We start from the raw sequence: 17324 nt of genomic DNA, 5'->3' as shown, positions 1-17324 counted from the left end.
CTTATTCACTCAGCCTGTTGACTCCACTGGTCCCACTTATTCACTCAGCCTATTGACTCCACTGGTTCCACTCATTCACTCAGCCTATTGAGTCCACTGGTCCCACTCATTCACTCAGCCTGTTGAGTCCACTGGTCCCACTCATTCACTCAGCCTGTTGACTCCCCTGGTCCCACTCATTCACTCAGCCTGTTGACTCCACTGGTCCCACTCATTCACTCAGCCTGTTGACTCCACTGGTCCCACTCATTCACTCAGCCTGTTGACTCCACTGGTCCCACTCATTCACTCAGCCTGTTGACTCCACTGGTCCCACTCATTCACTCAGCCTATTGAGTCCACTGGTCCCAGTCATTCACACAGCCTGTTGACTCCACTGGTCCCACTCATTCACTCAGCCTATTGACTCCACTGGTCCCACTCATTCACTCAGCCTGTTGAGTCCACTGGTCCCACTCATTCACTCAGCCTGTTGAGTCCACTGGTCCCACTCATTCACTCAGCCTGTTGACTCCACTGGTCCCACTCATTCACTCAGCCTGTTGACTCCACTGGTCCCACTCATTCACTCAGCCTGTTGACTCCACTGGTCCCACTCATTCACTCAGCCTGTTGACTCCACTGGTCCCACTCATTCACTCAGCCTGTTGACTCCACTGGTCCCACTCATTCACTCAGCCTGTTGACTCCACTGGTCCCACTCATTCACTCAGCCTGTTGACTCCACTGGTCCCACTCATTCACACAGCCTGTTGACTCCACTGGTCCCACTCATTCACACAGCCTGTTGACTCCACTGGTCCCACTCATTCACACAGCCTGTTGACTCCACTGGTCCCACTCATTCACTCAGCCTGTTGACTCCACTGGTCCCACTCATTCACTCAGCCTGTTGACTCCACTGGTCCCACTCATTCACTCAGCCTATTGAGTCCACTGGTCCCACTCATTCACACAGCCTGTTGACTCCACTGGTCCCACTCATTCACTCAGCCTATTGAGTCCACTGGTCCCACTCATTCACACAGCCTGTTGACTCCACTGGTCCCACTCATTCACTCAGCCTATTGACTCCACTGGTCCCACTCATTCACTCAGCCTGTTGAGTCCACTGGTCCCACTCATTCACTCAGCCTGTTGAGTCCACTGGTCCCACTCATTCACTCAGCCTGTTGACTCCACTGGTCCCACTCATTCACTCAGCCTGTTGACTCCACTGGTCCCACTCATTCACTCAGCCTGTTGACTCCACTGGTCCCACTCATTCACACAGCCTGTTGACTCCACTGGTCCCACTCATTCACACAGCCTGTTGACTCCACTGGTCCCACTCATTCACTCAGCCTGTTGACTCCACTGGTCCCACTCATTCACTCAGCCTATTGAGTCCACTGGTCCCACTCATTCACTCAGCCTTTTGAGTCCACTGGTCCCACTCATTCACTCAGCCTGTTGAGTCCACTGGTCCCACTCATTCACTCAGCCTGTTGAGTCCACTGGTCCCACTCATTCACTCAGCCTGTTGACTCCACTGGTCCCACTCATTCACTCAGCCTGTTGACTCCACTGGTCCCACTCATTCACTCAGCCTATTGAGTCCACTGGTCCCACTCATTCACACAGCCTGTTGACTCCACTGGTCCCACTCATTCACTCAGCCTATTGAGTCCACTGGTCCCACTCATTCACACAGCCTGTTGACTCCACTGGTCCCACTCATTCACTCAGCCTATTGACTCCACTGGTCCCACTCATTCACTCAGCCTGTTGAGTCCACTGGTCCCACTCATTCACTCAGCCTGTTGAGTCCACTGGTCCCACTCATTCACTCAGCCTGTTGACTCCACTGGTCCCACTCATTCACTCAGCCTGTTGACTCCACTGGTCCCACTCATTCACTCAGCCTGTTGACTCCACTGGTCCCACTCATTCACACAGCCTGTTGACTCCACTGGTCCCACTCATTCACACAGCCTGTTGACTCCACTGGTCCCACTCATTCACTCAGCCTGTTGACTCCACTGGTCCCACTCATTCACTCAGCCTGTTGAGTCCACTGGTCCCACTTATTCACTCAGCCTGTTGACTCCACTGGTCCCACTTATTCACTCAGCCTATTGACTCCACTGGTTCCACTCATTCACTCAGCCTATTGAGTCCACTGGTCCCACTCATTCACTCAGCCTGTTGAGTCCACTGGTCCCACTCATTCACTCAGCCTGTTGAGTCCACTGGTCCCACTCATTCACTCAGCCTGTTGACTCCACTGGTCCCACTCATTCACTCAGCCTGTTGAGTCCACTGGTCCCACTCATTCACTCAGCCTGTTGAGTCCACTGGTCCCACTCCCTCACTCAGCCTGTTGACTCCACTGGTCCCACTCATTCACTCAGCCTGTTGACTCCACTGGTCCCACTCATTCATTCAGCCTATTGACTCCACTGGTTCCACTCATTCACTCAGCCTATTGAGTCCACTGGTCCCACTCATTCACTCAGCCTTTTGAGTCCACTGGTCCCACTCATTCACTCAGCCTGTTGAGTCCACTGGTCCCACTCATTCACTCAGCCTGTTGAGTCCACTGGTCCCACTCATTCACTCAGCCTGTTGACTCCACTGGTCCCACTCATTCACTCAGCCTGTTGACTCCACTGGTCCCACTCATTCACTCAGCCTATTGAGTCCACTGGTCCCACTCATTCACACAGCCTGTTGACTCCACTGGTCCCACTCATTCACTCAGCCTATTGAGTCCACTGGTCCCACTCATTCACACAGCCTGTTGACTCCACTGGTCCCACTCATTCACTCAGCCTGTTGACTCCACTGGTCCCACTCATTCACTCAGCCTGTTGAGTCCACTGGTCCCACTCATTCACTCAGCCTGTTGAGTCCACTGGTCCCACTCATTCACTCAGCCTGTTGACTCCACTGGTCCCACTCATTCACTCAGCCTGTTGACTCCACTGGTCCCACTCATTCACTCAGCCTGTTGACTCCACTGGTCCCACTCATTCACACAGCCTGTTGACTCCACTGGTCCCACTCATTCACACAGCCTGTTGACTCCACTGGTCCCACTCATTCACTCAGCCTGTTGACTCCACTGGTCCCACTCATTCACTCAGCCTGTTGAGTCCACTGGTCCCACTTATTCACTCAGCCTGTTGACTCCACTGGTCCCACTTATTCACTCAGCCTATTGACTCCACTGGTTCCACTCATTCACTCAGCCTATTGAGTCCACTGGTCCCACTCATTCACTCAGCCTGTTGAGTCCACTGGTCCCACTCATTCACTCAGCCTGTTGACTCCCCTGGTCCCACTCATTCACTCAGCCTGTTGACTCCACTGGTCCCACTCATTCACTCAGCCTGTTGACTCCACTGGTCCCACTCATTCACTCAGCCTGTTGACTCCACTGGTCCCACTCATTCACTCAGCCTGTTGACTCCACTGGTCCCACTCATTCACTCAGCCTATTGAGTCCACTGGTCCCACTCATTCACACAGCCTGTTGACTCCACTGGTCCCACTCATTCACTCAGCCTATTGACTCCACTGGTCCCACTCATTCACTCAGCCTGTTGAGTCCACTGGTCCCACTCATTCACTCAGCCTGTTGAGTCCACTGGTCCCACTCATTCACTCAGCCTGTTGACTCCACTGGTCCCACTCATTCACTCAGCCTGTTGACTCCACTGGTCCCACTCATTCACTCAGCCTGTTGACTCCACTGGTCCCACTCATTCACTCAGCCTGTTGACTCCACTGGTCCCACTCATTCACTCAGCCTGTTGACTCCACTGGTCCCACTCATTCACTCAGCCTGTTGACTCCACTGGTCCCACTCATTCACACAGCCTGTTGACTCCACTGGTCCCACTCATTCACACAGCCTGTTGACTCCACTGGTCCCACTCATTCACACAGCCTGTTGACTCCACTGGTCCCACTCATTCACTCAGCCTGTTGACTCCACTGGTCCCACTCATTCACTCAGCCTGTTGACTCCACTGGTCCCACTCATTCACTCAGCCTATTGAGTCCACTGGTCCCACTCATTCACACAGCCTGTTGACTCCACTGGTCCCACTCATTCACTCAGCCTATTGAGTCCACTGGTCCCACTCATTCACACAGCCTGTTGACTCCACTGGTCCCACTCATTCACTCAGCCTATTGACTCCACTGGTCCCACTCATTCACTCAGCCTGTTGAGTCCACTGGTCCCACTCATTCACTCAGCCTGTTGAGTCCACTGGTCCCACTCATTCACTCAGCCTGTTGACTCCACTGGTCCCACTCATTCACTCAGCCTGTTGACTCCACTGGTCCCACTCATTCACTCAGCCTGTTGACTCCACTGGTCCCACTCATTCACACAGCCTGTTGACTCCACTGGTCCCACTCATTCACACAGCCTGTTGACTCCACTGGTCCCACTCATTCACACAGCCTGTTGACTCCACTGGTCCCACTCATTCACTCAGCCTGTTGACTCCACTGGTCCCACTCATTCACTCAGCCTATTGAGTCCACTGGTCCCACTCATTCACTCAGCCTTTTGAGTCCACTGGTCCCACTCATTCACTCAGCCTGTTGAGTCCACTGGTCCCACTCATTCACTCAGCCTGTTGAGTCCACTGGTCCCACTCATTCACTCAGCCTGTTGACTCCACTGGTCCCACTCATTCACTCAGCCTGTTGACTCCACTGGTCCCACTCATTCACTCAGCCTATTGAGTCCACTGGTCCCACTCATTCACTCAGCCTATTGAGTCCACTGGTCCCACTCATTCACACAGCCTGTTGACTCCACTGGTCCCACTCATTCACTCAGCCTATTGAGTCCACTGGTCCCACTCATTCACACAGCCTGTTGACTCCACTGGTCCCACTCATTCACTCAGCCTATTGACTCCACTGGTCCCACTCATTCACTCAGCCTGTTGAGTCCACTGGTCCCACTCATTCACTCAGCCTGTTGAGTCCACTGGTCCCACTCATTCACTCAGCCTGTTGACTCCACTGGTCCCACTCATTCACTCAGCCTGTTGACTCCACTGGTCCCACTCATTCACTCAGCCTGTTGACTCCACTGGTCCCACTCATTCACACAGCCTGTTGACTCCACTGGTCCCACTCATTCACACAGCCTGTTGACTCCACTGGTCCCACTCATTCACTCAGCCTGTTGACTCCACTGGTCCCACTCATTCACTCAGCCTGTTGAGTCCACTGGTCCCACTTATTCACTCAGCCTGTTGACTCCACTGGTCCCACTTATTCACTCAGCCTATTGACTCCACTGGTTCCACTCATTCACTCAGCCTATTGAGTCCACTGGTCCCACTCATTCACTCAGCCTGTTGAGTCCACTGGTCCCACTCATTCACTCAGCCTGTTGACTCCCCTGGTCCCACTCATTCACTCAGCCTGTTGACTCCACTGGTCCCACTCATTCACTCAGCCTGTTGACTCCACTGGTCCCACTCATTCACTCAGCCTGTTGACTCCACTGGTCCCACTCATTCACTCAGCCTGTTGACTCCACTGGTCCCACTCATTCACTCAGCCTATTGAGTCCACTGGTCCCACTCATTCACACAGCCTGTTGACTCCACTGGTCCCACTCATTCACTCAGCCTATTGACTCCACTGGTCCCACTCATTCACTCAGCCTGTTGAGTCCACTGGTCCCACTCATTCACTCAGCCTGTTGAGTCCACTGGTCCCACTCATTCACTCAGCCTGTTGAGTCCACTGGTCCCACTCATTCACTCAGCCTGTTGACTCCACTGGTCCCACTCATTCACTCAGCCTGTTGACTCCACTGGTCCCACTTATTCACTCAGCCTGTTGACTCCACTGGTCCCACTCATTCACTCAGCCTGTTGACTCCACTGGTCCCACTCATTCACTCAGCCTGTTGACTCCACTGGTCCCACTCATTCACTCAGCCTGTTGACTCCACTGGTCCCACTCATTCACACAGCCTGTTGACTCCACTGGTCCCACTCATTCACACAGCCTGTTGACTCCACTGGTCCCACTCATTCACACAGCCTGTTGACTCCACTGGTCCCACTCATTCACACAGCCTGTTGACTCCACTGGTCCCACTCATTCACTCAGCCTGTTGACTCCACTGGTCCCACTCATTCACTCAGCCTGTTGACTCCACTGGTCCCACTCAATCACTCAGCCTGTTGACTCCACTGGTCCCACTCATTCACTCAGCCTGTTGACTCCACTGGTCCCACTCACACAGAACTACCCTACGCCTTGACCTCTTTCTCTCCTTGCTCTCCAGATGAAATCCTGTGACTAGCGAGGTCCGGCCGTCTGACATGCCTGCTCGACCCCATCCCCTCCGCCCTTCTCCAGACCATCTCTGGAGATCTTCAAGACCGGTTTCTCAACCGAGACTCCTCTTCTCTGTGTCATGGAGGCCATCCGCTCTGCCAAAGCTGCCTCTCTCTCCTCTGTTTTCATCCTCCTAGATCTATCCGCTGCCTTTGACCCTCTGAACCATCAGATCCTCCTCTCCACCTTCTCACAACTGGGCATCTCAGGCTCTGCATCCTACCTGGCAGGCCGTTCCTACCAGATGACGTGGAGAGGATCTGTGTCTGCACCACGTACTCTCACTACTGGTGTCCCCCAGGGCTCGGTTCTAGACCCTCTCCTCTTCTCTTTACACCAAGTCACTAGGCACTGTCATATCCTCACATTGTATCTCCTATCAATGTTATGCGGATGACACTCAACTACTTTTCTCCTTCACTAAAATTAACTTTTTGGTCAACCAGCCAATGTTTCTAAAACAAATGTATTACTAGTAAGAAGTAATGGGGTATTGCTTAATCATTAGGTGAGACAAATGTTCAGCTGCCACTTTAAGGGATGGGCCATTACCGTGGTAACTTGGTCACTTGTTTGTCTGTGATGAAAAAATCTCAGACTGCGACGTCTTCCTAGCAGCAGACAGTTGCCACAGACTCAAACTAACATTGAACAACCTAGCGTGTGAATAGAACAGTCACACTTTAGTAGCCTTTCAGGTCAATTGGACCAACTTCTACATGTGGGTTTTGGGTTGAAAAAAACTGTTCCCAAATTCTCTGTAACCACCCACCAAAATGGCTGGTGAAATAGACATTCTTACCCACCAATGACAAACTACCCGCATTTGGCGGGTGTTCATTTCCCACCTTGCTTCTGACACTCATCTCTGCGTGCCTGGCAGATATCTCGGCATGGATGGCGGCTCATCACCTAAAACGCAACGGAGCTGCTCTTCCTCCCGGGGAAGGCCTGCCTGCTCCAAGACCTCTCCATCACGGTTGACAACTCTACAGGGTCCCTCTGCCAAAGTGCAAAGAACCTTGGTGTGACCCTGGACAACACCCTGTTGTTCTCTGCAAACATCAATGCAGTGACTCGCTCCTGCAGGTTCATGCTCTACAACATCCGTAGAGTACGACCCTACATCACACAGGAAGCGGCGCCAGTCCTAATCCAGGCACTTGTCATCTCCCATCTGGACTACTGCAACTCTGTGTAGGCTGGGCTCCTCGCTTGTGCCATTAAACCCCTGCAAAACACTGCAGCACACCTAGTGTTCAACCTTCCCAAGTTCTCTCATGTCACCCCGCTCCTCCGCACACTCCACTGGCTTCTAGTTGAAGCTCGCATCCACTACAAGACCATGGTGCTTACCTACGGGAACAGCAAGAAAACCTGCTCCCCCCTACCTTCAGGATATGCTCAAACCCTACACCCCAACCCGAGTACTCCGTTCTGCCACATCTGGTCTCTTGGCCTTCCCACCCCTACGGGAGGGCAGCTCCTGCTAAGCCCAGTCCAAGCTCTTCTCTGTTCTGGCACCCCAATGGTGGAACAAGCTTCCCCCTGAATTTAGGACAGCAGAGTCCCTGCCCATCTTCATAAAACATCTGAAAGACTACCTCTCAAAGAGTATCTTAAATAATCCCACTGCACCCCCCTGAAAACCCACCCAAGAAACTTCCGTAAACTAACACTCACACCTGACTCTCTTCCCCCTTACTAGTTCCGACTTTGTTGATAGCTACGTTATTGAGGAAACATTTACTTACTATGACTGAAATGTGGTTTTCCGACCTAGCTACTTAAGATGAATGCACTCACTGTAAGTCGCTCTGGATAAGCGCGTCTGCTAAATGATGTGTGTGTGTATATGGTGTTCATACACTCACCCTTTTCCAGTTGCCCAGGCTCCTCCGTAGCAGGATGTGTTGATGCAGTTGGTCGGCAGAGGCCCATTTCTGAGCCAGGGACTCGCCTGCTACCTGCTGCCAGGACAGTGTGCACCGTCTCAGGAGAGACTGCCTGTGATGAGCCCTGGCCAGCTGGAAGGGAATGAAAAGAATACTGCGTATGCATGCACACCTATTCACAGGTAACCAACAACGGCATGGTACAAAAGGATAAGGAACCTGCATGCCTTTGAGGCTGACATGTTGAACATATATTGAGAAATTGACAGTACAATTTGACATTTATTTCCAACTCATGGTCTTTAAAGAAGATAGGACTTCGACCACTGGTAAATAAAGAGAATAGAGCTGTTGGGAATCGAGGTAAGTTGTTGGGAGTCCAGGTAAACCAGTAGCAGAATAGAACATGGGATATTGAACGAGCTGTTCAGCTGCTCAAGGTTGTATACAGTAAATTGGAACTGAACATGTTGCTGAGCACAGGATTCTGCTTAGGGGAGGACATCTCATAATAATGGCCAGAACGGAGTGAATGGAATGGCATCAAGTACATGTAAACTATGTGTTTAATACCATTCCACCTATTCCGCTCCAGCCATTACCACGAGCCTGTCCCCCCTAATTAAGGTGCCACCAACCTCCTGTACAGCTGAGGTGTTACACCATCCATCTTAATGTCACTTGCCCATCAATCATTCTTCTCCTCCAACCTCTCTTCCTGTACCCCTCTCCTCTGGCCTCTCTCTCTCTTCCTGTACCCCTCTCCTCTGGCCTCTCTCTCTCTTCCTGTACCCCTCTCCTCTGGCCTCTCTCTCTCTTCCTGTACCCCTCTCCTCTGGCCTCTCTCTCTCTTCCTGTACCCCTCTCCTCTGGCCTCTCTCTCTCTTCCTGTACCCCTCTCCTCTGGCCTCTCTCTCTCTTCCTGTACCCCTCTCCTCTGGCCTCTCTCTCTCTTCCTGTACCCCTCTCCTCTGGCCTCTCTCTCTCTTCCTGTACCCCTCTCCTCTGGCCTCTCTCTCTCTTCCTGTACCCCTCTCCTCTGGCCTCTCTCTCTCTTCCTGTACCCCTCTCCTCTGGCCTCTTTCCATCTCTCTGCCAGTTAAATTTGTCCAACTGGTTCTAACAAACAGGTAGTCAAGCAGGTGCTCATAGCAACAGCATACTGTAAACATAATTCCAGCTCTGAGCGTGATGTCTGAAATTAGGGTGTATGTGCATTTCGTTTAAGATTTTGTTATTGTGTGTGTGTGTGTGTGTGTGTGCGCCATATTTCCATTGGGAATTATCTGAGGGTTTGTTGGTATCTGAATCACACCTTTAAAACCTGTAGTTGTTTAGGGAAATAGTATCCTATATCTGTGTGTGTATTTGAGTGCAGCTGTGAATACATGAGTGTGTATTTGGGTGCAGCTGTGAATACATGAGTGTGTATTTGAGTGCAGCTGTGAATACGAGTGTGTATTTGAGTGTAGCTGTGAATACATCAAAGGACTGTCACCAGACGAGGCCCTTCAGCGCATCCCCAGGAATGACAAGACCTTTCTGGTGGGTGACTTCAATGCTAGGATGGGACAGAACAACAGGATATGGAGTGCTGGGTAGGCATGGTGTTGGCCAGCTCAATGAGAACGGCATGACACTGCTAACTATGTGCCGAGCATGATCTCATCATCCCTAACACCTCGTTCCAGCAGAAGAACAAATATAAAACATCATGGATGCACCCACGCTCCAAACACTGGCACCTGACGTTCTGACACTAATGACGTCCTGCTGACATGTACCATGAGGGCTGCAGAATACTGGACAGATCACCGTATGACACTGATAATACGTTCCCCCCACAACACCTGCAGTAAGAGGCATCTGCACTGTACCCGGCTTGAGAAATCTGCAGAAATGGACGAGTTCCATCACTGTCTCGCTGAAAGGCCTCTTCTGAGCTGAAAGGCTGAGGGAGACTGAGCCTCTTCTGAGCTGAAAGGCTAGGGGAGAATGAGCCTCTTCTGCGCTGAAAGGCTGAGGGAGACTGAGCCTCTTCTGCGCTGAAAGGCTGAGGGAGACTGAGCCTCTTCTGCGCTGAAAGGCTGAGGGAGACGGAGCCTCTTCTGAGCTCAGAGGTCCCCATGGACCAGAAGTGGGCAGCTTCAACAGCCATTCGCCAGCAATGGTAAGCATCACACAAGGAAGTGCAAACACTCTTGTGTGCTCTGCAGAACAAAGGGTGGACAAATAAGGCACAGGAAATCCAAATTTATGCCGACAAAAATGACATGCACAATCTCTACAACTCAGCTAAAGCTATCAATGGTTCTAGAAGTTGCTCCATCACCCCCTGAAAACATGGTCTGACTCTCTTGAAGGACCAAAACCAGATCCTGTTGAGGTCGGCTGACCATTTTGAAGCACTACTTAACCAGCGCTCTCCAACAGACCACTCCATCCTGGAAGAACTGCCTGTCCATCCACCCATTTCAAAACCTCAACCATTTGCCAACCTTCCAAGAGGTGTTATCAGCTATCCGTTCCCTCAAGAACAACAAGACTCCTGGTGCTGACAGCATCCCAGCAGAGCTACTTAAGAAGGGAGGTTACTTCTAGACAAGAACGCTACACCAGTACATCACTGAGGTTTGGGACCGGGAGATCGTCCCCCAACAGTAGCAGGATGCCAACATTGTGTCACCATTTATAAGAACAAGGGTGACAAGTCCATCTGTGGCAACAGCCCGGATATATCCCTTCTGGCTGTTGCCGGCAAGGTCCTGGCCAAGGTGATGCTTCACAGGCTGGTGAACAACATCACAGAGGATCTGCTGCCAGAGTCACAATGCAGCTTCAGAAATAACAGGAGCACGGTCGGCACGGCAACTCCAGGAGAAGTGCCGTGAACAACATCAGGAGCTTTTCATGGCCTTTGTCGACCTCTAAGGCCCTCGACACTGAGCAGGGAACTACTATGTGACATTCTACTCAGATTTGACTGTCCAGACACATATGTCAACATCCTTTGCCAGTTCCATGATGGGATGATGGCTCGGGTGGCTGTAGGAGGGCAGGAGTCAGTGCCCTTTGGAGCACGCATTGATGTGTGGCAGGGGTGCGTGCTGGCACCTGTACTCTTTAACATCTTCCTCCTATGTGTCACCCAGCTTCTCTACAAGGAACTTGAGGACAGCAGCGGGGTTAAAGTGGACTTCAGGCTGGATGGAAACCTGTTCAACATCAGGAGGCTTCAAGCAATCATCAAGATCTCGACGGATCAGGTTCTTGAGCTGCAGTATGCTGATGACTGCTCGTGGCCCACTCTCCGGAAGACCTTCAGTTCATCCGGCTGTGAGGGTCTATAGCAGGATGAGACTGTCTATCAACACCACCAAGACAGAGGTGGTCTGCCAGTGGAGATACAGCTCTCAGCCACCATTCCGGTCTTCACCATTGAACACAGATCACTGGCAATAGTCCCGTCCTCTCGGATGACTGCATTATCGACACCGAAATCCAAAATGGGATCAAGCCAGCCTCAGCTGCCTTTCGTGAAACTCAGATGCAGGGGCGGCAGGTAGCCTAGTGGTTAGAGCGTTGGACTAGTAACCGAAAGGTTGCAAGATCTCATCCCTGAGCTGACAAGGTAAAAATCTGTCATTCTGCCCCTGAACAGGCCTCTGCACACATCAACAACAGTCACCCACGAAGCATCGTTACCCATCGCTCCACAAAAGCCGCGGCCCACCGCTAACTAGCTAGCCATTTCACATCCGTTACATAGGGGGGACAGCTACATCTTGGCCGGCAATCTGTAGGGGGGGGGGGGCAGCTACATCTGTGGGGGAGCCAGCTACATCTTGGCCGGCGATCTGTAGGGGGGGCCAGCTACACCTTGGCCGGCGATCTGTAGGGGGGGCAGCTACATCTTGGCCGGCGGTCTGTAGGGGGGGCCAGCTACATCTTGGCCGGCGATCTGTAGGGGGGGGGCAGCTACATCTTGGCCGGACTGAGCTACAGACTGAGACATACAGCCATGCCTGTCCCCACCAACACAGACTGAGACATACAGACTGAGACATACAGCCATGCCTGTCCCCGCCAACACAGACTGAGACATACAGCCATGCCTGTCCCCACAAACACAGACTGAGACATACAGCCATGCCTGTCCCTGCAAACACAGACTGAGACATACAGACTGAGACATACAGCCATGCCTGTCCCCGCAAACACAGACTGAGACATACAGCCATGCCTGTCCCCGCCAACACAGACTGAGACATACAGCCATGCCTGTCCCCGCAAACACAGACTGAGACATACAGCCATGCCTGTCCCCGCAAACACAGACTGAGACATACAGCCATGCCTGTCCCTGCAAACACAGACTGAGACATACAGACTGAGACATACAGCCATGCCTGTCCCCGCAAACACAGACTGAGACATACAGCCATGCCTGTCCCCGCCAACACAGACTGAGACATACAGCCATGCCTGTCCCCACCAACACAGACTGAGACCTACTGCCATGCCTGTCCCGGCCAACACAGACTGAGACCTACTACCATGCCTGTCCCGGCCAACAGACTGCACATGCCCCACCTGCAATAAAGTTTGTGGATCTCAGATTGGACTCTACACCCACCAAAGAATTCACTGTTAACTCTGAAATGGAAGTCATCATCGGATACGATGGACTCCCATAAGCGAATACAATATGGTGTCTGCTGTGTTTGATTGGCTGCCCTGAGCTATGTGACTCTAGGGGAGAGTGTGTGAGTGTGTGTTTAGTCTCTCTGTGCAGACCCTGCATGGGGCCAGTTGATTGGTCGAGGCCGACAGCGCCAGTGATTACCTGAGTGTTGGCTTGGCTCTGGGCAACTAGGCGTTTCCATGGCTCCAGGCCTCGCCGTAGTAAAAGAGTTTTGTGGTAGTGTTGCTGGGCCTGGGTCTGGAGCTGCTGGTCTCGCTCCAACCTCCATTGTTTCTCCTGCTCCCTCTGAATACACACACACAGAGGTACTTACTGTGTTAATGTGTAGCTGCTTTATGCGACCAGGTGGCGAATCGCATCTCTGCATGTCTGGCAGACATATCAGTGTGGATGACGGATCACCACCTCAAGCTGAACCTCGGCAAGACGGAGCTGCTCTTCCTCCCGGGGAAGGACTGCCCGTTCCATGATCTCGCCATCACGGTTGACAACTCCATTGTGTCCTCCTCCCAGAGCGCTAAGAACCTTGGCGTGATCCTGGACAACACCCTGTCGTTCTCAACTAACATCAAGGCGGTGGCCCGTTCCTGTAGGTTCATGCTCTACAACATCCGCAGAGTACGACCCTGCCTCACACAGGAAGCGGCGCAGGTCCTAATCCAGGCACTTGTCATCTCCCGTCTGGATTACTGCAACTCGCTGTTGGCTGGGCTCCCTGCCTGTGCCATCAAACCCCTACAACTCATCCAGAACGCCGCAGCCCGTCTGGTGTTCAACCTTCCCAAGTTCTCTCACGTCACCCCGCTCCTCCGCTCTCTCCACTGGCTTCCAGTTGAAGCTCGCATCCGCTACAAGACCATGGTGCTTGCCTACGGAGCTGTGAGGGGAACGGCACCTCAGTACCTTCAGGCTCTGATCAGGCCCTACACCCAAACAAGGGCACTGCGTTCATCCACCTCTGGCCTGCTCGCCTCCCTACCACTGAGGAAGTACAGTTCCCGCTCAGCCCAATCAAAACTGTTCGCTGCTCTGGCACCCCAATGGTGGAACAAACTCCCTCACGACGCCAGGACAGCGGAGTCAATCACCACCTTCCGGAGACACCTGAAACCCCACCTCTTCAAGGAATACCTAGGATAGGATAAAGCAATCCTTCTGCCCCCCCCCCCCCCCTTAAAAGATGTAGATGCACTATTGTAAAGTGGCTGTTCCACTGGATGTCATTAGGTGAATGCACCAATTTGTAAGTCGCTCTGGATAAGAGCGTCTGCTAAATGACTTAAATGTAAATGTAAATGTAAATGCACACATGGTTCTGTTATGTTTGTGATTAAGCTGCTAGTATCAGAGCTAGGAACCACATTTTCAAGAGCTTCTAAATGTCTAGTTAGATCTAACCACCAAGCTGTGTCAGTGTGATGTAAGGCCAACATTATCACACACAGCATTGACCAACCATTGCATCATTGCTTTGAACAGCTACCATCAAAACATCACTACAGATCTCAGAGAATAAAAATGGAATGTTCAGTGTGTTTCCATCGCATTTTCAACTCTAGCGATAGTTTTGTCACAAAAACTGTTGCGTTAAATAGTAAATGTGTCCACTCTGCTCTTGGTACCTGTGCTCTAGCCAACAGCTACAGATACAGTGTGGGTAGGCTGTGAGGGTTGTCTAGTCTACATGATGAAATTATTATGGATTTCTATTTGTCAAACGGCAGTCAAGCATAGATCATCATGTCACCAGAATAAAGAGCACATCAAGCTCTCCACCATGCACTTTCACCATTTTAATTGATTTAATCTGTAGCCTAATAAACTGTTTGGTTTTCAGAGTTGTAGTGGGAGGACCACGCACCACATCATTGTGTGACTCAATATTTCCGCATTAAGGCGTTCCCGCCGCCATTTCTCGCATAATGATTTTTACCAACACACAGATCCCACCATCTTTCTGTCTGAATTTACAACAATGTACTGAAACTTCCTGTTTCATCACAGCTGTTGTGATTTTTTTTATACGTTATGACTTGCATAAAAGCTGTGGATGGAAATGTGGTTACTGTCACATTTCTTTTGTCTTAGTATGGCTTTGTTTCTGGAAAAAAAGAAATTTTCCTTGACAGAATAATTATTCTCATCTGACTGTGCATTTGACAGTTATTACTTTCACCACTAGAGGGCAATCGGATGATTTCTGTGGCTCTGTACTCCCAAAGTTGTTGACTGTTTTTGTGCTTGCCAGTTTTCTGGCAGTTCTCAGTGGTTAGCAACCAAACATTAAACATCAAACAATTCTTGGTATCCTCGTAAATAATAAATTTTAAAAAAATAATAATAATAATTTAGACCCGGTGTTAATTTGCTCAAATATGTGCCGTTGCAACGGCTATTAAAAGGGACAAACGTTTAAGTTTAACGGTATATTATGTTAATATTATTTATTGCATACGTATTAATGACATCTGTGTGTATATATACAGTGGGGAGAAGAAGTATTTGATACACTGCCGATTTTGTAGGTTTTCCTACTTACAAAGCATGTAGAGGTCTGTAATTTTTATCATAGGTACACTTCAACTGTGAGAGACGGAATCCTAAAATCCAGAAAATCACATTGTAGTATTTTTAAGTAATTAATTTGCATGTTATTGCATGACATAAGTATTTGATACATCAGAAAAGCAGAACTTAATATTTGGTACAGAAACCTTTGTTTGCAATTACAGAGATCATATGTTTCCTGTAGTTCTTGACCAGGTTTGCACACTCTGCAGCAGGGATTTTGGCCCACTCCTCCATACAGACCTTCTTCAGATCCTTCAGGTTTCGGGGCTGTCGCTGGGCAATACGGACTTTTAGCTCCCTCCAAAGATTTTCTATTGGGTTCAGGTCTGGAGACTGGCTAGGCCACTCCAGGACCTTGAGATGCTTCTTACGGAGCCATTCCTTAGTTGCCCTGGCTGTGTGTTTCGGGTCGACCCAGCCACGACCCATCTTCAATGCTCTTACTGAGGGAAGGTTTTTTTTTTTTTTTTATTGTTTTTTTTAGAATTTTACCCCATTTTCTCCACAATTTCGTGGTATCCAATTGTTAGTAGTTACTATCTTGTCTCATCGCTACAACTCCCGTACGGGCTCGGGAGAGACAAAGGTCGAAAGCCATGCGTCCTCCGAAACACAGCCCAACCAAGCCGCACTGCTTCTTAACACAGCGCACATCCAACCCGGAAGCCAGCTGCACCAATGTGTCGGAGGAAACACCGTACACCTGGCGACCGTGTCAGCGTGCACTGCGCCTGGCCCGCCACAGGAGTCGCTAGTGCACGATGAGACAAGGATATCCCTGCCGGCCAAACCCTCCCTAACCCGGACGACGCTAGGCCAATTGTGCGTCGCCCCATGGACCTCCCAGTCGCGGCCGGCTGCGACAGAGCCTGGGCTCGAACCCAGAGTCTCTGGTGGCACAGCTAGCACTGCGATGCAGTGCCTTAGACCACAGCGCCACCCGGGAGGCCGGAAGGAGGTTGTTGGCCAAGATCTCGCGATACATGGCCCCATCCATCCTCCCCTCAATATGGTGCAGTCGTCCTGTCCCCTTTGCAGAAAAGCATCCCCAAAGAATGTTTCCACCTCCATGCTTCACGGTTGGGATAGTGTTCTTGGGGTTGTACTCACCCTTCTTCTTCCTCCAAACACAGCGAGTGGAGTTTAGACCAAAAAGCTATTTTTGTCTCATCAGACCACATGACCTTCTCCCATTCCTCCTCTGGATCATCCAGATGGTCATTGGCAAACTTCAGACGGGCCTGGACATGCGCTGGCTTGAGCAGGGGGACCTTGCGTGCGCTGCAGGATTTTAATCCATGACGGCGTAGTGTGTTACTAATTTTTTCTTTGTTTTCTTTGAGACTGTGGTCCCAGCTCTCTTCAGGTCATTGACCAAGTCCTGCCGTGTAGTTCTGGGCTGATCCCTCACCTTCCTCATGATCATTGATGCCCCACGAGGTGAGATCTTGCATGGAGCCCCAGACCGAGGGTGATTGACGTTCATCTTGAACTTCTCCCATTTTCTAATAATTGCGCCAACAGTTGTTGCCTTCTCACCAAGCTGCTTGCCCATTGTCCTGTAGCCCATCCCAGCCTTGTGCAGGTCTACAATTTTATCCCTGATGTCCTTACACAGCTCTCTGGTCTTGGCCATTGTGGAGAGGTTGGAGTCTGTTTGATTGAGTGTGTGGACAGGTGTCTTTTATACAGGTAACAAGTTCAAACAGGTGCAGTTAATACAGGTAATGAGTGGAGAACAGGAGGGCTTCTTAAAGAAGAACTAACAGGTCTGTGAGAGCCGG

The 17324-nt window shown here is 50.9% G+C and overlaps 1 protein-coding gene across 1 annotated transcript in view; it reads right to left on the bottom strand.

Annotated features, from left to right (window-relative positions):
* The window catches only part of LOC129859094 (coiled-coil domain-containing protein 191-like), a 45127-nt gene that overhangs the window by 8469 nt on the left and 19334 nt on the right, over positions 1–17324 (bottom strand). Inside the window, exons 15-16 of the mRNA XM_055928464.1 lie at positions 13111–13254; positions 8244–8396 (exon numbers count right to left, since the gene is read on the bottom strand). Coding sequence (XP_055784439.1) covers positions 8244–8396; positions 13111–13254 — 297 coding nt within the window. The remainder of the gene's footprint in view (positions 1–8243; positions 8397–13110; positions 13255–17324) is intronic.

The sequence above is a fragment of the Salvelinus fontinalis genome, chromosome 7 (assembly GCF_029448725.1).
Source record: "Salvelinus fontinalis isolate EN_2023a chromosome 7, ASM2944872v1, whole genome shotgun sequence".
In the NCBI taxonomy this organism is placed as follows: domain Eukaryota; kingdom Metazoa; phylum Chordata; class Actinopteri; order Salmoniformes; family Salmonidae; genus Salvelinus; species Salvelinus fontinalis.
Note: the sequence above shows the minus strand (reverse complement) of the source record. Positions and strands in the feature narration are given on the sequence as shown.